The sequence below is a fragment of the Pongo pygmaeus genome, chromosome 14 (genome assembly GCF_028885625.2).
Source record: "Pongo pygmaeus isolate AG05252 chromosome 14, NHGRI_mPonPyg2-v2.0_pri, whole genome shotgun sequence".
Classification (NCBI taxonomy): Eukaryota; Metazoa; Chordata; class Mammalia; order Primates; family Hominidae; genus Pongo; species Pongo pygmaeus.
The window spans coordinates 105,841,278-105,865,346 of record NC_072387.2 but is presented as its reverse complement, the minus strand read 5'-3'; the positions used below and the strand labels follow the sequence as shown (position 1 = coordinate 105,865,346).

Below are 24,069 nucleotides of genomic sequence, written 5' to 3'. Positions count from 1 at the left end.
AGAGACAGTCTTACTCTGTCACCCAAACTGGAGTGCAGTGGCGTGATCTCAGTCCACTCTAACCTCTACCTCCCAGGCTCAAGCCACTCTCCTGCCTCCCAAGTAGCTGGGACTGCAGGCGCATGCCACCACGCCTGGCTAATTTTTGTATTTTTAGTAGAGACAAGGTTTCACTGGGTTGGTCAGGCTGGTCTTGAACTCGTGAGCTGAAGTGATTCACCCACCTCGGCCTCCCAAAGTGCTGAGATTACAGGCGTGAGCTGTCACACCTGGCCAAGTTCTTCTAATTTTTGATTACATGTTCTTTTCCCAGTCTGAAAATATTTTTGTTTTATTTTGGTTTTGTTTCCAAAATGTAGCTGTGACTAATACTACTGTAGAGGATGAGACTGAAACAAATGAAGTTCAAGGATTTCTCTTTGGGAAACTAAAGTAAGTCTGAATGGAAATGAAATTGGTATTATTATACCCATTTGTTTTTAAGGAAGAAATTTGATATACTGTTTTGCCGTATGTTTCACCTTTCTTTTATGTAGAAAGTACAAACACACACACACACGATTGTTTTTATTTATTACAGAAGTAACACATGGCTAATGTCAAAAAGCTACGGAAAGCAAAAAAGCACATTTAAAAATCATCACTAATTTCACAATTAAAGAGATAACTCATAATGTTTTGGTGTACAGTATGTTTTTCCAGTCTTTCTGTGAATATTTTTATAGCATCAAATAAATGCATACACGACATATTGTTTTGCACGGTAGAACCATAGTGTGTAGCTGTTTTTTTCACATCTTGTGGATAGTCCATCATTTATCGAAACAGTCCCATAGAATGGGACTTTAAATTCTTTCCCTACTTTTTCATTTAATTTTTTTTTGTACCAGTTTGTGTGCATTGCAGATTTTCCTTTGCACAAATTTCAGGAAAATAGTTGACAAAGTATATGTACTTCTTGAAATTTTTTATTCATACTTGTAAACTACCCTCATAAAATTGCACTAACATGGACACTCACCCCAGAATGTGAAATGTGTTCATTTCCCAGAACTTTAATAACCACTCATACTATTTTAAAAATCTTTTTCAGTTTAATAAATGAAATGGTGTTTCTTTTTTTAAAAAAAAAAGTGTATTTAATTCACTGGACTGAACCAATTTTATAATTTGTCAACTATTGGCAGTTTATTATTGCAAGGATTAACTTTTTTTCATGTTTATTGGCCTTGGAATTTCTTCTTGGGTAATTGCTTATTCCTAACTTGTGCTCATTTGTTCTTTCTGTGTTTATCTTTTTTACTAATTATAACAGCTCTTTATAAAAAATTCTGAAACCTTTGCCATATACTGAATTACTTACTGTTGAAGTTTATTTTCATATTAATCTTAAAGATGGAAGTTTTTTCATTAGATACAACTGTTATGTTTACATTGAGAGTGGGCTTTTATTTCTGAAACTCCAGTGGTATCCCTGGGATAACTAGAAAATTTGAAATTTTTCGATACCTATGGTTGGTCACTGTTAAATATGCATGTTTTTCTCCTTTTACCCAGAATAAATTATTTGTCCCATAAATAAAGTTTATTTATAGAATGGCTAAACCTCAAAGACATGAAACAACAAACATAAGGCAACAAATAAATTGTTAAATATTTATTAGCCTTGTAGCATTTTTTTATTCTGTTCTTCATTTGCACTGTATGGTGCTATCACCATACAAATTATGATTTCCCATATCCAAAAGTAGTACTTTTCTTTATTCTAACCCAGCTGCCATAAAAGTCAAGTAAATAATTGGTATAGTACATAACTTGTTTAGGAAGTTTCTAAATTTGGAGAGAATAAATAATATAATTTAGTAATAAAGTATTTTTAACAATTCATGGCATATAAGCATTAATGTGTTTGTTAAACATGAATAAAATAAATGAAAATTATAATTATTAAGTTATTATTAAAATAGTTTCACAAAATGCTGCCAAGAAAAAACTGCCTAAATTGAATTTCTTTTGAGGAAAAAAATTGAGTAAATCATTATTTTTTAAAATAAATATTGTAGTAATAATGTTAGCTAACATTTACTATTTTTAAACTCTTATTTTTACTGTTTTTTAATGAATTAACTTGGCAAGCTGTGGTAAATATTCCTCTTTATTATATTGGTTTCTTTATTTTTAAGGAGTTCTAATACATCTGACATTCATAAAGTATGAGATACTTAAAATCACTTTTCATATAATAAATTTGTCTTAGTGTGCTTAGAGAAACAGGAGTTGATAAAGTTCTGACCGAAAACTAAAAACTTTATAGAATCTAGAACTTTACTGATCTGATGGGTTACAAAAATCATTGATAATATTGGATCTTTAGCTTGAACAAATGTGTAGCCCAAAAGAAAACATTTATTACTCAAATTTTCTGTACTGCAGATTACCATTTCATATACACATATAAGTAAGCTTTGAAAAATTAAAGTTATACCTCCCCTTTTTTTTCCTGCCACGCTGATTGAAGACAAGGAATAGGATGGTGAGTGCTCTATGAATACTCGTGAATGGGTATGGCTGTAATTTCATGTACATTTTCCCTTATTTACAAGTGAAAGTTTATGATTTCTTTATCCAGGCAAAATTAATTAAAGAAATATTTTTATTAACACCTTTAGTTCTTGTTTAGTATTACAGTCATTTATGAAGGACTCTCAGGTTGGTTCTCCTGGTGATGAGTAGATAACTATATACAGTAAGGGTAAGATTTTTGGAGACTATGCTAATTTATATGGATAACTGTGTTACATTTTTAAAGTATGTTGGCCAGGCAGTATACTCTAGTGGCCTTAAAATGTTAATACATCTTACAAAATGGATTTATTCTAAGTAAGGTATTTATTTAGCAGCTAACAATAAATTTTTATTCCATTTTCAGCTATCTCAATCAACATCTTGGAATTTATAGTTCTTTTCTCTTCTGAATATAACTTTTTCTGGGATTAAATTGCATTTTCTCCAAAAGATCACGTGGAACACTGGGCTATTTTTATTTTTATTTTATTTCAACTTCTATTTTAGATTCAAGGCATACACGTGCAGGTTTGTTACATGGATGTATTATGTGATGCTGAGGTTAGTGGTATGAATGATCCCATCACCCAGGTAGTGAGCATAGTACCCAACAGGTAGTTTTTCAGCCCTTGCCATCTCCCCACGCTAATAGACCCTAGTATCTATTATTCCCATCTTTATGTCCATGTATACCCAATGCTTAGTTCTCACTTATAAGTCAGAACACAGGGTATTTGGTTTTCTGTTCCTAATTCACTTAGGATAATGGCTGACAGCTGCATTCATGTTGCTGCAAAGGGCAGGATTTTCCGTGGTGGTATATGTATCCCATTGTCTTTTTCCAATTTGCCGTTGATGGCACCTGGGTTGATTGCATGTCTTTGCTATTGTGAATAAGTGCTATGATGAACATATGAGTGCATGTGTCTTTTTGTCAGAATGATTTATTTTCCTTTGGGTGAATACCCAGTAATGAGATTACTGGGTTGAGTGGTAGTTTGAAGTTCTTTGAGAAATCTCCAAACTGCTTTTTGCAATGGCTGATCTAATTTACATTTCCACCAACAGTGTATAACCATTCCCTTTTCTCTGCAGCCTTGCCAGCATCTGTTACTTTTTGACTTTTTGATAATAGCCATTCTGACTGGTGTGAGAGGGTATCTCATTGTGGTTTTGACTTGAATTTCTCTGATGATTAGTGATGTCGAGCATTTTTTCATATGTTTCTTGGCTGCTTATATGTTTTCTTGTGAGAAGTGTCTGTTCATGTCTTTTGCCTAGGAAACCGTAAAGACTCCGCCATAAGGCTCCTAAAACTGATAAACAACTTCTGTAAGTTTCAGGATACAAAATCAGTGTACAAAAATCAGTAGCGTTACTAAAAGCCAATAATGTTCAAGCTGAGAGCCAAAACAAGCAGGCAATCCCATTTACACTAGCCACACACCAAAAAAAGTATGTAGGAATACATTTAACCAAGGAGGTGAACCATCTCCACAAGGAGAACTACAAAACGCTGCTGAAAGAAATCATAGGTGACACAAACAAATGGAAAAACATTCCATGCTCATGGATTGGAAGAATGAATGTCGTTAAAATGGCCATACTGCCAGTCTACAGATTCAGTGCTATTCCTGTCAAACTACCAATGTCATTTTTCACAGAATTAGAAGAATCTATTCTAAAACTCATATGGCTATTCATTTTTTTTTTCTTTTCTTTGAGATGGAGTCTAGCTCTCGCTCTGTCACCCAGGCTGTAGTGCAGGGGAGCCATCTTGGCTCACTGCAACCTCTGCCTCCTGGGTTCAAGCAATTCTCCTGCCTCAGCCTCCTGAGTAGCTGGGATTACAGGCATCTGCCACCACTTCCAGCTAATTTTTGTATTTTTAGTAGAGACGGGGTTTCACCATGTTAGCCAAGATGGTCTTGATCTCCTGACCTCATGATCCACCTGCCTCGGCCTCCCAAGGCTATTCATTTTTAAAAGGGAATACTCAAAATTAGTCTTCCACAGTGACTCAGTGACTGCTCATTTCAAAGCAAAAATCCTTTGAGGCACTTTATGAATAATACATATGTTGCTTAAATTTATATAAAGAATTTTAGCAGTGAAAGTTACTAAGATGATGATTAAATATGAAAATTGGTATAGTAGCTCTTGTAAACTTATAATCTGATAACTTAAAAATATTGAAAAAGGAAATGTTTAATTCATAGTGAACTTCTTTTAGAAAGAAATGCCATTGTACTTTTATTATCATAGCAATTTTTATTTGTTTTCAAAACATGATCCCACATTGTAGTAAACCTGTAAGATATTGACACTGTACTATATATATTTATTCATAACTATAAGATTACCATATTTATGTATATTCCGTATTTTTATTTCACTTTTCTAAGTCTTCTTGTCTATTGACTATTGAAAATATGTGTTTTCAATGAGACACCATCTCACGCCAGTTAGAATGACAATCATTAAAAAGGAAACGACAGATGCCGGAGAGGATGTGGAGAAATAAGAAGGCTTTTACGCTGTTGGTGTGTGTGTAGATGAGTTCAACCGTTGTGGAAGACAGTGTGGCAATTCCTCAAGGATCTAGAACCAGAAATACCATTTGACCCAGCAATCCCATTACTGGGTGTATACCCAAAGGATTATAAATTATTCTACTATAAAGACACATGCACACATATGTTGATTGTAGCACTATTCACAATAGCAAAGACTTCGAACCAACCCAAATGTCCATCAGTGATAGACTGCATAAAGAAAATGTGGCACCATATATACCATAGAATACTATGCATCCATAAAAAAGGATAAGTTCGTGTCCTTTGCAGGGACATGGATGAAGCTGGAAACTATCATTCTCAGCAAACTAACACAGGAACAGAAAACCAAACACCACATGTTCTCACTCAAAAGTGGTAGTTGGACAATGAGAACACATGGACACAGGGAGGGGAACATCACACACCGTGGCTTGTCGGGGGTGGGGAGCTAGGGGAGGGATAACATTAGGAGAAATACCTAATGTAGATGACGGGTTGATGGATGCAGCAAACCACCACAGCATGTGTATACCTATGTAACAAACCTGCACGTTCTGCACATGTATCCCAGAACTTAAAGTATAATAAAAAGAAAATATGTATTTTGTAAGTTGTGCTGATAGTAAAGTTATTTTTTTAATTGTGTCTCTCCATTTAAATCTGAAATGGAAATGGCACCATGTCTTGATTTCATGAGTGATAGAGGAAAGAAGATTACAGTTTAGATTGCGTGTATAGTAAAATACCATTCCACTACATCATTATTTGGTTCTCTAAAAGATGCCTAGAGATGTTTAACAATGGATAAAATTATCTTATTTTAGTGTTTTATAAGAATCAAAGATGGAACTTTTCAGAAATAAACTCTGATTGTATGAGGCATTTTTGACTTTCCTTATAATTTTTATTTTCAATTATAAAAGCAAGGTTTGCAATTTATAAAATGTTAAACAAAAAGTATATGATATGAAAACCTAAGTCTGCCCTCATCCTTGCATCGCTTACAGTTGACACGAACAATTGAGAGTATATTCCTCCAGATTTTGTTTTGTTTCATATATTTAATAAAAGAGACCTGTATATCTTCCTCATTATTTTTAAGTTCTGTGAATATAGCTGTATCACAATTTATGATTATCTTAATGATGAATGATTCATTTATGTCTAATTACGTGGAATATGTAATTTGAAAAATATGCTGTTTGTATAATGGTTTGTGATAGGTGATGCTACTTAACATCACTTAATATTTTGATGCAGAGAAATATATTCAGATCTTAGAGATAATCTGACAGCATTCCAAAAATACCTGACTGAGAGTAACAAACAAATGACGCCTTTGAAAGTCTGGGAACTACAAGGTATAGTATTTTGAGATACTTTAACGCAGCATTTTGTAACTGATCTGTTTTGTTAAATAAGCTTTTATATATCACATGATATAGATTATTTTATGGACAGTATTAATGACTAGTAAATAATATAAATTATGATTTTTTGTGGCAATACCTATTTAACAGATCATCTCTCAAGCAAGCTATATTTTTATGTTTGCAAGACTTAAAATTATATGAAGTGAGGTTATTCGATGTTATTTCAAAAGTATATACTGATTTATAGGTTAGTCTCAAGTATTAAATCACATTTTTGGAGACTATAACTGATTAAAAATCCTAACTCCTAGGTAAGGAGAAAATGAAACTTAATCTTGGTTTTCTTCTCTTTGAAATTTGGATCCTGTTAAGACTATTGCATGTTTCATTGATAAATTTTTAATGGAAACATCAAATGGAGGACGTGCAGTTTTACAAAGTTAGGAACAGCTTCTGTACTGAAAACCTGCAAGCAGATATTTTGTTAACAAAATTTGATTTAGTTTGAACTTTTAAGTCCTTTTCAATTTATAATTTTTCTTCTTTATTTGTAATGATTTAGTAGGTCATGGGGACATGTCATCTTTCTGCATAATCTAACTTTTGTCATCTTTTATCAACTTTTAAAAATATAACAGCTTAATAAGCTGTTTTGTTAAATAAGCTTTTATATCTCAGGTGATATAGATTATTTTATAGACATATTAGTGATGTAAATAATGACATCACTATAATAATACTATTCATACTAATATGTTCACATACTATTCAATTTGCCCTTTTAAATTCTACCATTCAGTAGTTTTTAGCATATTTTTAGAATGCCACCACTCTTAACACAGTTGATATTAGAAAATTCTCATCATCCCCCAAAAAAAACTAACACCCTCATTAGCAGTCACTGCTCATTTCCCAACTCCCCAGTTGTAGGCAACCACCAATCTACTTTCTGTTTTTAAAATAACAACTAAAAGGATATTTACAGGCCACTGTCACTGGTATAACTTACTTATAACATACAAATAATATTTTATACTTCATCTGGATTATAGTTTACAGGGTCCTTTCATATAAACTATCTTATTTAAGTGCCAGTTACCACACAGCTAATAAGTGAAGATTTTGGTCCAAGTAAAATTCTTTATACTGTACCATATGGTATCTAGGTAAACCTTATATACACGTAACAGAATATTGAATATTACATTTTAAAATTATAGCAGAATGTGCAAGACCCAATCTATTAAGTTTTATAACTTCTGCTATTCTTTACCTACCTAATACAAATGTTGTATCAACTAAGCCCTGTATCACTAGAAAATCAATACATCAATAGAAAAATCATTCAGCAGAATGAGATTCAAGGCCATTGTTATGATCGATTTACTGTAAAGAATCTGCCTCTTTGAACTGATAGAATCTATTCTCCCTGGACCCTTCTGGTGTACCGTTTCCTATTTAGTGTCTCATCTAGACCTCATGCTTAGACCTCCTTTTATTAGACCACAGCCCTTGTGACTGTTCTTTCACTTGCCATCATGATAACACTAAACTGAGGTAGTAGGTTCAAACTCATCCTCAATAAGGTTACTGAGATAATCTTTCTAAAATGAAAATCTGATTTTGGCCTTGTGTCAAATCAGCCAGGCTTTATCACTTGCACATCCCTGATCATAATGGCCTTACATTAGTCCCCACAGGAAAATGTTGGCACACACAAACTAAAAAAGTTTAATAAAGGGACTTTTTACAGAGACAGGCATGATTGAGGGAAACCAACAAGGAATGGATTATTCGATTCCAGTATTTGCAACTAGATGGAAACATTTTCTACCCCTAACCTTGAGGGAGCAAGAGGAGAGAGTGGTTACCAAAACCTGGAGAGTGTGTTGAGAGAGCTGCTTGACACAGCAGTAGTAGCCCGAGGGACTGCCCTCTGTGACTCAAGGAAGGGATCTGGGTAGTAACTATTCCAATCCTTACTCTTTTCTTGCTTACTGATCCCATATTAGTTACTTGGATTGGCTGAATCTAACTAGAAATCTGAGGGCAAGGGAGCTTATTGATGCAGTTCAGATAGACCAGCCTTTTGGGGGCCTGAAGCAGGAAAGAGTGGATGCGGGGGGCAAACAAAGTATGCAGTCCTCTTATCTGAGAAAGTTCTGTTTTTCCAAGGCAAATACTTCTGGAGAGACTTTGAATGTAAGAAGGGGTTGATAGGACTAGCTAGCCAAGTCATTTGCATCATTAAGGACTGATTTCATGCACATCCATTAAAAGTATTAAGTTTAAACCCCTTAGCATGGTTTGTGAAGCTCTTCTCTAAGTTCTAATAGAGCTTATATTCCTAAATCCATAATTTCAGATAGTCTCTTTCTAGTATCTTCAATTATTTTTAGATCCTTTTTTATGTCTGTATTTTAGCACTTTTTAAAAATTATAATTATGTTTTAAGCCTCCTTCAAAATGTTCTCTAAGGGGCCCTTGCATAATTTAGAAAAGTGTAAGTGATGGGGTGTTTTTGAAGGCCTTTAAGCAGAATATGCATAGTCAGCTTAGTTCTAGTTGACTCCCTAATGTCTGTGTAAGATGTATTTGAATGGACTAAAAGCAAGAAATCTAGGTAGACATTACTGAAATAGTGGTAGAAGGCATATAAATATTTAGAAGGTAAAAAGGAGTCAAAGATAATTCTAGGATTTCTCACTTGAGCCTGAGTAGAGAGAATATATAAAACATGTAAGCAGACTTTGGGGCTGAATATGGGACTCAGAAATAATGAGACTAGTGTTGAAAGGTTGATTTAAAGTCATTGTAAGATATCCAGATGGTTAGCTTCAGTGGTGGGGTGAGTATCTTGTCCTTAAGCTAAAGGAGAAACAATCTGCCTCACTATTGAGGTAGGTAATGAAAGAATTTAGTTTTAAATCTTTTCTGACTCTTGACAAAGTAATAATACTAAGATGAATTCTTCTGACATGTTTGAAACTAACCACAGTTAGCAACATACATTTTTCTTTTTATAGGACTGTCATATCAGATAAAATAATACTAAGTTTAGGATTTTATTTCAGCACAAAGGTAAAACAATGTTGAAAGAGAAAGTGAATGTTTCTATTTACTGAGTTAAACACAGTGGAGCTTTCTTAAATGTCTTTTCAGAATTGGCTCTTTAAAGCTCTTTTTACTCCTCTTCATTATTCTTTTGACTTTTTGTCATATGTTTCATTGAAGTATACAAAAAGCTTTGCGAGAGCATTTCTCTTCATATATCTCTCTTGAAATTATACTGTCATTTGTGAAAATAAGAGGTATTAAATAATCATTCATAAAAGTATAAAGCTTATATTTGGAAATAAGTGATAACTTTACATTTAAAAATTTTTTAAAATGCAGATGTAACAGTATTAACATGTTTGTATACTAATACTTGGCAAGAAGAATTGAGTCTAGTATTTCAATTTCATGGAAATGTCTATAAAAGTCTAATATTATGCTAGATTCCTTAATAATATTTTTCTTTCCAGATCTTAGTTTTCAAGCAGCTTCTCAAATAATGTCCACTCCAGTTTATGATGCCATTAAATTAATGAAAGACATTTCACAGAACTTCCCTATAAAAGCCAGGTATGTTAAAGTTTATAGGTTTCATTGTAGCCAGAACTCTATTAAATGAGTTTTATGAAAGTAGCTGATTTCATTTAACATGAAGTTGTCAGTTAATTCTAGTATATATATAGCTTTTGTGAAATCAGGGCCTTTTCATTATATATATTTTTTTTATTAGAGCAAAATATTGGCTTGTGCATACATGTGTGTATGCACTATAAGGTAGAACTCTTGTTAGAGGCAAATAGGAAAAAAGTTCCCTAAAAAATTTTCTAAAATCATGCATAGTAATCTAAGGAAAAACTTGTTTAAGCAATAAATAATGAAGGAGTGTTTTTTCTTTCCCTTATGGAGGATGATAAAAAGTATTATTCTAAGTAGGAGATCTATGCCCAAAGTACTGCCAAATCATATTCTTACCCTTTCAGAGTCCAAATGATTGGTAATGTGTTAATTGCATGAATATTGTGTGGAGTACTTTTTTGCCAAGAGGATGTCTAGTTGAACTGCTTCCATGAATACTGACGTTACATTAAACATATATTCCATTTCAATAGGAAATACATTTGCATAGCTTAAAGAGACCGGTACATGCAATGCAAATTACCAGGTATTATGAGAATTTACTATATAACACAACTTTGATGCAATTGTATTCTGGTTAGGGATGACAGAGTATAAAATTAGCAACAAGTAAAATATGAGTTAGCTTATACTAAAGAGATAAAATATGTGACAAGTCGCAGTGCATGTGCAACAATGGTGTTTTACTGAGAGGAACTGGAGAGCAGTCTACTAGCTTAGCATACCTTCCTAAGCATAGAATGATTGCTCTGCCTCTTATTGTCCCAAACACTATTTTGTACATTTATTCATCGTACAAATTACAGAATCTTCAATATATGTATTCTTTAATTTTGAAAGTAAATAAATAGTACATGGTTGGCTACAAGATACCAAGAATTTTTTGGTGGTACCTTGAAATAGAGGAGTTTGTCTCCTTATTTACAGATTAAGAATGAATATATTGATATGCCTCTTTCAGTCAACTTTAAACAGTCAAGAATTTGAGAAGTCAGCATTTATATAATAAAACATGAAATATATATGGGTGTGTATAAATGTCATATATGTTTAGCCATAATACTTTTAATTAATAGTCATTATAACAATTATTAGATCAAATACAAATAAAGTAAAATAACTTTAGTCTTGATCAGACAGTTGATTAGCTCTATTGATGTTAAGTTAGTATAACTGTTCAGAGGTTCTGATGCAAAACTCTGCTGTTAATCTGTAATTAAGAAAAAACTATAAAATATGCTAACATTGCTTAATGGCTAAATTGTAGGCTTGAGCATATCTCTAAAACCACTTGATAGACAATCTGTAAATGTTTGTTGAAATGAAATATTTGCTAAATAAATGAAAAATCTGCCTTATTAAATTTTTAATTGTAATTTCTCACAATGCTTCCAAACTTTCGGAAATAATACATACTTACTGTGGGCTGTTTCAAGGTACGCCTTTCTACTTGAGTTTTCCTTAAAGCAGAACTTTGCATTAACAATCTTTTAATTTTTTCATTATATTTATTAAATTGACAGATATATAGCTAGTCATGTTTAGGAATTATCAAGTTGAATACAGTCCATAGGAACTGTATTTTGAACATTTCTACTGTCTTTAAATTATAAATGAATTATAAACTCTTCAAGAGTGAATAGGCTGGGTGCAATGGCTCGCACCTATAATTTCAGCACTTTGGGAGGTGGCAATAGGAGGGTTACTTGAGGCCAGGAGTTTTAGACCAACATGGGCAACATAGCAAGACTCCATCTCTAGAAGAAAACTGAAAAATTAGCTGGATGTGGTGGTGTGTACTTGTAGTCCTAGCTAATTGAGAGGCTGAGGCGGGAGAATCGCTTGAGCCCAGGAACCCGAGGCTACAGTGAGCTGTGATCATGCCACTGCAGTCCTGCTTGGGTAAAAGAGTGAGACTCTGTCTCTGAAATGTAATGAAAAAATTGAAAAAATTGAAAGAGTGAGTAATGTAAAGCCATGATTTCAGTTTTTTAGAACATTTCTACTCTAGTAAGTTCCCAGGTTAACTAAAATTCTTCAGGTACATATGTTCATGTACATATACATTGGTAATTTCATACAAAATTTCTCTATTGGACAAAACAACACAAAACAGCTTTTTCAATGAAGCATTTTCAAAAAATGAGTCATAGTAGATGATGACAATCCATACTGCATACAGCTAGTACACATGAAATTTTGAGAGCCTCCATTCCTCTTGAACCAAACACTTTTGTCAAATGAAAGCTAAATTAGGCCATATGGAAATGTATACTTTTCAGTCATGAAGCATTTGGAGTTTTTAGCTTCTTATCCAAAGTATTAGATTACATTGGGTTATATAGATCAGTTCTAAACATTTAAGGAAGGATCAATTATATTAGTATTCATTTTTCCAGATCTCTAACCAGAATTGCTGTAAATCAACATATGAGAGAAGAAATAAAGGAAAATCAAAAGGTTTGTTTGAATTCCTTTTTTAAAACATTTACCCAACTAATATCACTGTTTCTGACTTTGGATCGTCAATATTCATACAAAAAAGGAAATAGTAATTTGTGCTTTTTTGATTATTAAACAGTCTGGGTTCTTCTATTTTTATATTGTCAACTATATGAGCATTTAATCAGCCAATCTTTCCTGACATATCTTCTACTTATTTCACAGTATATTCCAGAATTTCTTCCGAGGTAGTATGGTTTTCTTCATAGGATAAAGAATAAAGGCTGTGAGTTAATTATTCTGTTTCTTGTAATTAGTTTTGCTTAAAAGCTTGTGAAGACTGAGTCAGTGTTAAACCACTGAAACGTTAGAATCCTATAGCAGATAGAATACAATTTATCAGTGGTTTGATAAAATTCTGCCAAATGGTCTCTTAAATTATCCATAGACCCCAAATAATTCTAGTTGTGTTAATATTTGTAAAGTGCTTACACCACTGCCTGGCTTTATTACATAGGACCGGTTTGGCTTTAAGTAGTATCATACCAGACTCACAGGGCCCTAAACACTAGGAGTTCATTTTTCTCACTTCTTATCTGTATTTAAAGCCAAAAGAGGCAGGGAGGATGGTACCAACCACATTCTTCCTCACTAAAGCCTTCTTGGAACATTTTAGCAGACTGGTTTCTATCTCATTGGTGAGGATTTTGCCATGTGGCCACCTTAGGCTGCGAGGGAAGCTAGAAAAGCTAGTGTTTACTTTTCTAGTAACGAAGCAAAGGAGAAGTGGCCTGGGTATGGTGCTAACTTAGCCAGCCAGCAGTGCTCATCATACTGAGACAGAGTGAGCTGTCAACAAATGTCAGCTGTTTTGATGATGACAACTACAATGATGGTAATGAAGAAAAAGATGCATAGTTCATTGGAGAACAGGTGTTAGGAACCACAATGCGTCATTCCTACCTGGGACATTCTTTGCCTCATTGACCACCTTACAAATTCCTGTGTATCCTTCAAAACGGATTTGTGGTATTGGTCCATTCTATGATGTTCCTAATTGTTCTTACCATTCTTCATGCAGAATGAATTGTTTTCTTATGACACACAAAGGGGAATGGGTTTGGGAGCAGAGGCTTAATACACAAAAGAAAGAGAAAGAAGAACAGCTCTCTCTTGTGAGAGAGAGGGGCACCTGAATGGGAATTCGGGCTGGCTACAGAGTGCACTGGATTTTACAAATAGGCTTGAGGAGGCGGTGTTTGATTTACGTAGGGCCCACAAATTGGTTGGACCAGGTATGATGTTTTACATAATGCATGGGGAAGGCTGACCACTCCACCCTATTATGCATATGGGCTTTCCACTTGGCTGCTGCCATGTTATCTGCTTCTTACTGTACACGTGGGCTGGAAAGAAGGGAAGAAGGAGCTGCCGTTTTGAACATGCCTAGTCCCAGGTAACCTGTTCCTACTGGCACAATGCCAGCATTTACCTATGCAAGCTTCTAGCTTGCTTGCCTATGTCTGCAGCTCGATTTTACAGGCTGTTCTTTGTTAGAAAATAAAATGATTTGGGGGCTGCTTTTCATTAAAAGGAAAACCTTACCAAGGACTCACTATCTGCCTAAATAATTTCTTCCTAACTGCTATATCAGAACCATGCTGGCAACCTGAGTATGCCAGCTTACTCAGGATGGCCATCACCTTTTCTACCTGTCAGCCATTTGGAATTGGCAGTGAAAGAGTTTTGAAATGAGCTTTGACTGCAGAGCAAGAAATCTTGAACTTAGTAAACTAAATAATCATGACACCGCAGATAGTCTTCTTGATCACCTACTACTTCCAGAGAACACTAAGAGAAAGACAAGGATGATAATGTCTTTCATGTAACTAATCTAGGGTAAATGGGTATTTGGACTAGCAGTCCATGTTACCCACTAGCTCATGGGATGTGGGAGAAGTAACTAAACAAACTGAAGTTCCAACCTTGGGGAAGAGGGTGGATGTGATGAGAAGGTAAAAAAATCTTGGACTATTCATTGCAATTGCATTGCACATGGATTGGACATGAGAAAGCCCTGGAAGTGTGTTTCTGTTACAGCATCTCATCCATACAAACCGAAAAGTACATTTCCTGCAAAATATATAAACAAAATGTTCACCGAAAAAAGAAGTAATAATGGTCTTTTTTTTCTTCTTCTTCTCATGCTGCAGTTCATTTACGCCAGGTCACTTGCTCTGGTGTAAATTACACTTTTTAAGGATTTACTTAAATTTGAAGGATTTTCCTCTGGATCTGGGACTAAACTAAAACAAAAGTGTCTTAAGCATAATTGCTGTCACTTGGGGGTACTGCAGAGTCCCTGGCTTTACTTAAGGAGATAAAGAGGATATGGCCTTCAAGTAGAGGAGATAAGAAACACTTAGATTAAAATAAATAAAAGAAACATTCTGCCCCCAAATATAAAAGGAAACAGGAAGAATCTTTTTGAGATGGAGTCTTGCTCTGTCACCCAGGCTGGAGTGCAGTGGCGTGATCTTGGCTCACTGCAGCCTCTGCCTCCCGGGTTCCAGCAATTCTCCTGCCTCAGCCTCCTTGGGTAGCTGGGATTACAGGTGCACGCCACCACACCCGGCTAATTTTTGTATTTTTAATAGAGACGGGGTTTCGCCATGTTGGCCAGGCTGGTCACGAACTCCTGACCTCAGGTAATCTGCCCGCCTTGGCCTCCCAAGAATCTTGATTCCAAAGCGACATCCAGCTCTGAAGAGCACACACTATGGATGCTGGGCTGCTCCATCTTCCCACTAGAGGGCGCAAAGGCTTTAGTTAAAAACCAAGCCAAACCCAAACCATCTACTTTGATCAGTTGTTTGTTTTAATTTCAGTAGGTTTTTTGGGAACAGATGGTGTTTAGTTACATCAGTAAGTTTCTTAGTGGTGATTTCTGAGATTTTGGTGCACCCATCACCTCAACAGTGTACCCTGTACCCGATGTGGAGTCTTTGATCCCTTGCCACTCCCCGCCCTTTCCCCCGAGTCCCCAAAGTCCAATGTATCTTTCTTATGCCTTTGCATCCTCATAGCTTAGCTCCCACATATGAGTGAGAACATATGATGTTTGGTTTTCCATTCCTGAGTTACGTCACTTAGAATAATAGTCTTCGATTCCATCCAGGTTGCACAAATGCCATTTCGTTCCTTTTTACGGCTGAGTAGTATTCCGTGGTATGTATAGGACATTTGGGCTGATTCCATATTTTTGCAATTGCATATTATTCTGCTATAAACATGCGTGTGCAAGTATCTTTTTCATATAATGACTTTTTTTTTTCTTCTGGGCAGTTACCTAGTAATGGGATTGCTGGATCAAATGGTAGATCTGCTTTTAGTAATCTCCACGTTGTTTTCCATAGTGATTGTACTAGTTTACATTCCCACCAACATTGTAAAAGTGTTCCCTTTTCACCACATCCGTGCCAACATCTGTTACTTTTTGATTTTTTAAATTATACCCATTCTTGTAGGAGTGAGGTGGTATTGCATTGTGGTTTTGATTTGCATTTCTCTGATAATTAGTGATGTTGAGCATTTTTCCATATGCTTTTTGCCCACTTGTATATCTTTTGAGAATTGTCTAATTCATGTCCTTAGCCCACTTTTTGATGGGATTTTTTTTTTCTTGCTGATATGAATTCTGTGTAGATTCTGGATATTAGTCCTTTTTCGGATGTGTAGATTGTGAAGATTTTCTCCCACTCTGGGCTGTCTGCTAACTCTGCTGTCCTTTTTAATTTAAGGTCTTTAAATATATAATAACAATCTTTCCTTACTCATAATAAGAAAAATACAGATCAGAATTAAACTGAGAAAGAAAGATTTCAAAAAGTTGGCAGGGCATTCTGTGAGCAAGTCTGTTTTTTTTTTTTTTTTGCATAAGAGACCAGGGGAAATGAGAATATATATTTACCTATTCTAGGCTTCGCATGAAGAAATACTAGAGGATGGAGAAGAAACTTTGGGGAAAATTTTGCCTATAAGAGCCAGGGATGAAACGGGTGAAGGGTGCCGGGATTGGCATAATTCTTCTACGGTAGCTTTTTATATAGTTTTTGACTTGGGACTCAAGCAAAGATTATTCAAAAACTATGACTATGCTCAAGTTGTATAACTGAATTTGAGTTTGGTTTTATTTAGGAGACAACTGCTTTAACTCCAAAGTACAGCAAATTTCCTTTGGAAGTTCATAATTGTTAATTTGCTGTGAGTGGCCAGTGTCTGCTTTTGGTGATTTTAAATTGTCAACCCAACATATGTCTTTGTTGTTTACTGCGAGAACTGTTAAATTGTAGTCCATGACATTTTTTATTTGCTTCAAAATAAAATGAGGGTATGATCAGGTGGTCAGGTAACTTTTTTTGATTCAGCAGAGTGGAAAAAATAATTTCAATTACATAATTGCTTAATGAACCAAATGCAGATACTTGAATTAACTAAAATGCAGATATTCAAATAAAGGATTGCACCTTACCCAAATAAAAGTTCATGTTGCTTCTAATTATTTCTAACTACTCTGTGTGAAAGTTTTACAGAGTTCTGGAGACATTACCTAGATTAGAACATCATCTCTCAAAACTACATCTGTAAATCGTACTTTTTAAGTCTTATTTTGTCTTATTTCTTATTCTGAAAATGACAACCTTTCTATTAAGATTTATCTGATTTGACTTCAAATTTTAATCGTAAAGAATGAAACGAGACCCCCATCTCTCACCATATACAAAAATCAAATCAATAGGGGTTAAAGACTTAAATGTGAGACCTGAAACTGTGAAACTACTAGAAGAAAACATTGGGGAAATGCTTTAGGACATTAGTCTATGCAAACATTTCTTGAGTAAGAACTGAAAAGCACAGGCAACCAAAGCAATTTGGACAAATGGGATCATATCAAGATAAAAATGTTCTGTACAGAGAAGGAAGCAGTCAACAAAGTGAAGAAAAAATCTACAGAATGGGACAGAGTATTTTCAGATTATTCAACAGTCAAGGGATTAATAACCAGAATATATAAGGAGCTCAAACAACAGCAAAACAATGAATAATCTAATTTTAAAATAGGCAAAAAATTTGAATAGACATTTCTCAAAAGAAGTCATACAGATGGCCAGCAGTGATGCTCACCATCACTAATTGTCAGGGAAATGCAAATCAGAACCACAACGAGATAGTGTCTCACCTGTTAAAATGGCTTTTTTCTTTTTTGTAAGTTTGCTCTCTTTTTAATTTTAATTTTAAGTTCTGGGATACATATGCAGAACATGCGGGTTTGTTACATACATGTGCCATGGTGGTTTGCTGCCCCTATCAACCCATCATCTAGGTTTTGAGCCCTGCATACATTAGGTATTTGTCCTAATGCTCTCTCTCCCCTTGCCCCCTACCCCCTGACAGGCCACATGTGTCCATGTGTTCTCATTGTTCAGCTCCCACTTATGAGTGAGAGCATGCAGTGTTTCACTTTCTGTTCCTATGTCAGTTTGCTGAGAATGATGGCTTCTAGCTTCATCCATGTCCCTACAAAGGACATGAACTCATTCTTTTCTATGGCTGCACGGTGTTCCATGGTGTACATGTGCCACATTTTCTTTATCCAGTCTATCATTGATGAGCATTTGGGTTGGTTCCAAGTCTTTGCTGTTGTAAATAGTGCTGCAATAAACATACGTGTGCGTTTGTCTTTATAGTAGAATGATTTATAATCCTTTGGGTATATACCCACTAATGGGATTGATGGGTTAAATGGTATTTCTGGTTCTAGATTCTTGAAGAATCGACACTGTCTTCTACAATGGTTGAACTAATTTAAACTCCCATCAATAGTGTAAAAGCGTTCCTATTTCTCCACATCCTCTCCAGCATCTGTTGTTTCCTGACTTTTTAATGATCACCATTCTAACTGGCATGAGATGGTATCTCATTGTGGTTTTGATTTGCATTTCTCTCTAGTGATAATGAGCTTTTTTTCTTATGTTTGTTGGCTGCATAGATGTCTTCTTTTGAGAAGTGTCTGTTCATATCCTTCGCTCACTTTCTGATGGGGTTATTTTTTCTTGTAAATTTGTTTAAGTTCCTTGTAGTTTCAGGATATTAGACCTTTGTCAGATGGGTAGATTGCAAAGACTTTCTCCCATTCTGTAGGTTGCCTGTTCACTCTGATGATAGTTTCTTTTGCTGTGCAGAAGCTCTGTAGTTTGATTAGATCCCATTTGTCAATTTTGGCTTTTGTCGGAATTGCTTTTTGGTATTTTAGTCATGAAGTCTTTGCCCATGCCTATGTCCTGAATGATGTTGCCTAGGTTTTCTTCTAGGGTTTTATGGTTTTAGGTTTTAAATTTAAGTCTTTAATCTATCTTGAGTTAATTTTTGTATAAGGTGTAAGGAAGGGGTCCAGTTTCTGTTTTCTGCATATGACTAGCCAGTTTTCCCAGCACCATTTATTAAATAGGGAATCCTTTCCTCATTGCTTGTTTTTGTTAGGTTTGTCAAAGATCAGATGGTTGTAGATGTGTGGTGTTGTTTCTGAGGCCTCTGTTCTCTTCCTTTGATCTATATATCTGTTTTGGTACCAGTACCATGCTGTTTTAGTTACTGTAGCCTTGTAGTATAGTTTGAAGTCAGCATGATGCCTCCAGCTATGTTGTTTTTGCTTTGGATTCTCTTGGCTATACGGGCTCTTTTCTGGTTCCATATGAAATTTAAAGTAGTTTTTTCTAATTCTGTGAAGAAAGTTGATGGTAGCTTGATGGGAATAGCATTGAATCCATAAATTACTTTGGACAGTATGTAAAATGGCTTTTTTCTAAAAGAAAAAAAATAACATTCTGGCAAGGATACAGAGAAAGGGGAACCCTTGTACACTGTTGGTGGGAATGTAAGTTAGTAAAGCCACAATGGAAAACAGTATAGAGGTTCGCAAAAAAAAATGAAAAATAGCATTACCATATGATCCAGGAATCCCACTGCTAGATATATACCCAAAAGTAAGGAAATTAGTGTACCAAAGAGATATCTGCACTGCCATGTTTATTAAAGCACTATTCACAATAGCTAAAATATGGAATCAATCTACGTGTCCATTAATGGATGGGTGGATAAAGGAAATTTGGTACATAGACACAATGGAATATTATTTAGTCATAAAAAAGAAATCCTGTCATCTTTAGTAACAATAGAGGACATTATGTTAAGTGAAATAAGCCATATACAGAAAGACATATACTGCAAGTTATTACTCATATGTGAGAGCTAAAAACACTGATCTCATGGAGGTAGAGAGTAGAACGATGGTTATTGGAGGCTGAGGAAGATAAGGAGGGGTTGGTTAATGGGTACAAAAATACAGTCAGGAATAAGATCTATTCATTAGCGTAATAGAGTGATTATAGTTAACATTAATTTATTGTATACTTTAACTGGAAGAGTAGATTTGGAATGACCCCCACATTAAGAAATGGTAAGTATTTGAGATGATGGATATCCCAGTTACCCTGATATGATCATTACACATTATATGCTTCTATCAAAATATCACAAGATCTCCCTAAATATGTACAACTATTATGTACCCATGAAAATTAAAAATAAAATTTTTAAGAAAAATTTAAATTTCAGAGTGCGTATCATTTCACCTTAGGAACACCCAAACGTGTTTATAAACCATTTTAACATTGTAAATCTCAACCAGTCTTCTCAGTTCCATTGGTTATTAAAGCGACATATTAGAATAAATGGGTTCCCTCTTCTTTAAGAAAAAATGAGCTTATGTTTCTCCATTAGGATTTGCATTTATTTCTGCTCAAGCCTAAGAGGGCTACTAGTTTAATTGCACTTTAAATACAAAAATCTAAGTTTTTTGGACCATAAATATAATATGAAATCCAGCTCCAAACCTGTATGAGAATAAGCTAGAGGCCATGAATTCATTTGGGAGACTTATTCTTCCTCCACCAAGAACCAAGGTGAGGTAGACAAATTTCTATACTGTTACTGCAGAGCATTTTGTTTTCTAATTCACCTTTTCACCATAAGTGTAGCATTTTATGTGTGCATAAGGATATCTGGATGTGGGTCCTGGATTTAAATTTCCTGTTCTTCTGAGACTGGCCCTTAAAAACCCGAGTCCTAGGTCATCTAGGAAGCTCTAAATTTCCTCCAGACAAGGTCTTTAGTGTTTATTTACATCTCTATATTCATATTCCTACTTCCTCTCTGTCCTTAGGTGAATACTTTCTTCAACTCTGAGTCACATTTAGGGGACATTTTTCATATTTATTTTTTTGAGACAGAGTATCGCTCTATCATCCAGGATGGAGTGCAGTGGTGCGATCTCAGCTCACTGCAACCTCCACCTCCTGGGGTGAAGCGATTCTCTTGCCTCAGCCTCCCAAGTAGCTGGGACTACAGGCATGCACCACCACACCCAGCTAATTTTTCTATTTTTGATAGAAACAGGGTTTCACCATGTTGGACAGGCTGTTCTCATACTCCTGACCTCAAGTGATCCACTGGCCTCAGCCTCCCAAACTGCTGGTATTACAGGTGTGAGCCATCGCACCCAGTCTCATTATTAATATCTTAATCTAGCATTTTGATACTTTTAGTAAGAGAATTTTTGGATCTTTGGTTCATCATGTTGCTAGAAATTGAATTCTTACTCCTCATTTAAGAAAGGCCACCTTAAATTACATACTCAAATAGACACTAGTTTTTCAGGACTTAAGGCTAACTTTCTGAGGCAGAGGAAAGAGAAGAATTTGTAAGTATGAATCTCTGATAGGCAAACCTCTTCTCTCTGACAGTGTTTCAGCAAGCAGGTTTGCTGAGTTCAGTCTGTTACCTGTTTTCTGAGCATTGTTGTTCAAGGCACTGGGCCTGACATAAACAGTCTTGAGGGATTTAGCAATTTAGTATGGATCTGCATGCTTGGTGTACTTTCTACTTACAATTGAGCTCCACTAAAACAAATGTATGAGATGTTGGAGAAAGCTTCAATCAGGGTGTGTGAAGTTTCGATGCCAGATTGGGGGAAAACAGCAGGAAATATAAATTCACTAGGCATCTGTAGATTTTGAAGTTGGAATATAGATTTCTTAATTAAGTAACTTTGATAGGCACATCTAAAGTAGCTAAAGACAAATAAAAATTTTACCTCTGAACCTTTTCATATTAGGGTTTAATCTTTTGTCAGTATTCTGTATAAAACAAGTAGAAACACTTTCTGTTAAGTTCCTCCTCTCCCTTCTCTGTGTGTAGCTCATCTGTTGAGTGATAATCATAAAGAAAAATTCACCATTGTCAAGCTTTCTCTGAATCTCTTCAAGTTAGTTGCTTCCTCTGCCTTTACAGAGTAGTTCACACAAGTCCCTATTAGATGACTTATCATATGATGTGTTGAAATACACTGGTTGTTTTTCCTCCTAAATCTATTTGCCTACCCTGATAATAACAGCTTTCATTTGTGAGCACTTTATCGGTGACAAGACATAGATGTGTATTACATTTAAACTATAGCAAACATGTGAGATAGATATAATTATTCCCATTTTATAGATGAGGAAACTGAGGATTGTGAAAGTGATTTGAACTTGCCCAAATCTTAACAGCTAGTAAGTAGAAAGATCAGGATTAAACCAGGCATGATCTTCACACTGTGATCTTGACAACTGTACTGGATACTTACACTGTGATCTTGACTACTTTGCCTTAGTGACAAGAACATCCCCTTTTTTACTTTTATTAACTGCTCTAGTGCCTGGAGATGTTTCTAGAACATAGCAAGCACTCAGGAAATGTTTACTGAATGAAAGTGAAAATTCAAATACAGCTTTAAAGGAACCTTTTATGAATTTAGAGTGAGCTCCAAATATTTACACATAAGCCAAAGTTTTACTTTTGGCATATGATTGCCTCAAGAAATAGGAATGTGCCAACTATCAAATTGTATATGTACACATACACTATATGAAATGTAGATAAGTAATTATTGTAACATTAGAACTGTAATATCATGTATTGTAAAATCAGAATATTCAGGTATTGAATTTTATCTCTATCTTAAGATTCCCCCCATCACTGAGATCAGGGCTGGGAAAACTGCTACCTTTAGGACAAATATGGTCTGCCACCTATTTTTATAAATAAAAGTTTAATTTTTATTTTTATTTATTATTTATTATTTTAATTATTTTTTTGAGACAGTGTTTCGCTCTTGTTACCCAGGCTGGAGTGCAATGGCGCAATCTTGGCTCACTGCAACCTCCACCTCCTGGATTCAAGTGATTCTCCTGCTTCAGCCTCCCAAGTAGCTGGGATTATGGGCATGTGCCACCCCCGGCTAATTTTTTGTATTTAGTAGAGATGGGGTTTCACCATCTTGGTCAGGTTGGTCTTGAACTCCTGACCTCAGGTGATCCACCCACCTCGGCCTCCCAAAGTTCTGGCATTACAGGCGTAAGCCATCACACCTGGCCTAAAAGCTTAATTTTTACAATAAGCATTGCCATGTCCATTTGTTTACATAGTATCTAAAGATACAAAGGCAGAGATCAATAGTTGCAACAGAGACTGTGTGGCCTGCCAAACCTAAAATGTTTACTCTCTGACTCTTTATAGAAATAATATGGTGACTCCTAATATAGGTCACTATTGTTCTATCACTGGTTAACTATTGCTTTGCTCTACTTCAAGGATCTTCAAGATAGATTTGAAATTCAGCCAGGCGATGCTCGTCTATTTATAAATGGCCTTCGTGTTGATATGGATGTTTATGACCCTTTTAGGTAAGTATTAAATTATTGCTATAAATGAACTGTGGTTTATATAAAAAGTAAGCATTGTCTTGAATTTAGTATAAGTCAAAATATGAAGATCACTTTAAAGATAAATACATGTTTTTGATGGTACAAAGCAGCTTTCTTCTACCAAAATGAGCAAGCCCAAAGGGTCTTAGAATATCAGAACTGGGAGAAACAGTCAAGATATTTGTTTGGATGAGGGTTAGACCTATAATTACTTTGTTATTCTAAACTGTCTTTTATTGAAGAGTAGATTGATGATTTAGCAGAGAAGTTATTTGGAACTGGACTGAACAACCAGAGACCAGATAGGAACTGAAGTCAGCATGGGGTATTTCCCCAGAAGAGAGAAATTGACAAGAGGAATTTAAAGTGCTTGTATTTGAATGCTGGATGCTATCTGGTTTCTTGTCAAAAAAAAAAAAAAAAATTCTTCAGAATTTTTTTTGCTCAGAATTTTGAACAGGACAGAATTAGGAAGTCCTTGCTTTATCAATGGTCACTCACCCAAAATTAAAGTTGTGGGCCAAACAGAAGAGTTACTTTTATAGAGAAACATAAAACTACATTAAAATTAATATT

The 24,069-nt window shown here is 35.1% G+C and overlaps 1 protein-coding gene across 3 annotated transcripts in view; it reads left to right on the top strand.

Moving 5' to 3' along the window:
• The window catches only part of UGGT2 (UDP-glucose glycoprotein glucosyltransferase 2), a 274,645-nt gene that overhangs the window by 68,831 nt on the left and 181,745 nt on the right, over nt 1–24,069 (top strand). For all 3 annotated transcript variants that reach the window (XR_008493479.2, XM_054447364.2, XM_063651063.1), the window contains exons 7-11: nt 360–432; nt 6,384–6,484; nt 10,024–10,123; nt 12,589–12,649; nt 23,381–23,472. Coding sequence is in view for 2 of the 3 variants with exons in the window: in XM_054447364.2 (XP_054303339.2) it covers nt 360–432; nt 6,384–6,484; nt 10,024–10,123; nt 12,589–12,649; nt 23,381–23,472 (427 nt within the window). In the remaining variant the exon portion in view is untranslated. The remainder of the gene's footprint in view (nt 1–359; nt 433–6,383; nt 6,485–10,023; nt 10,124–12,588; nt 12,650–23,380; nt 23,473–24,069) is intronic.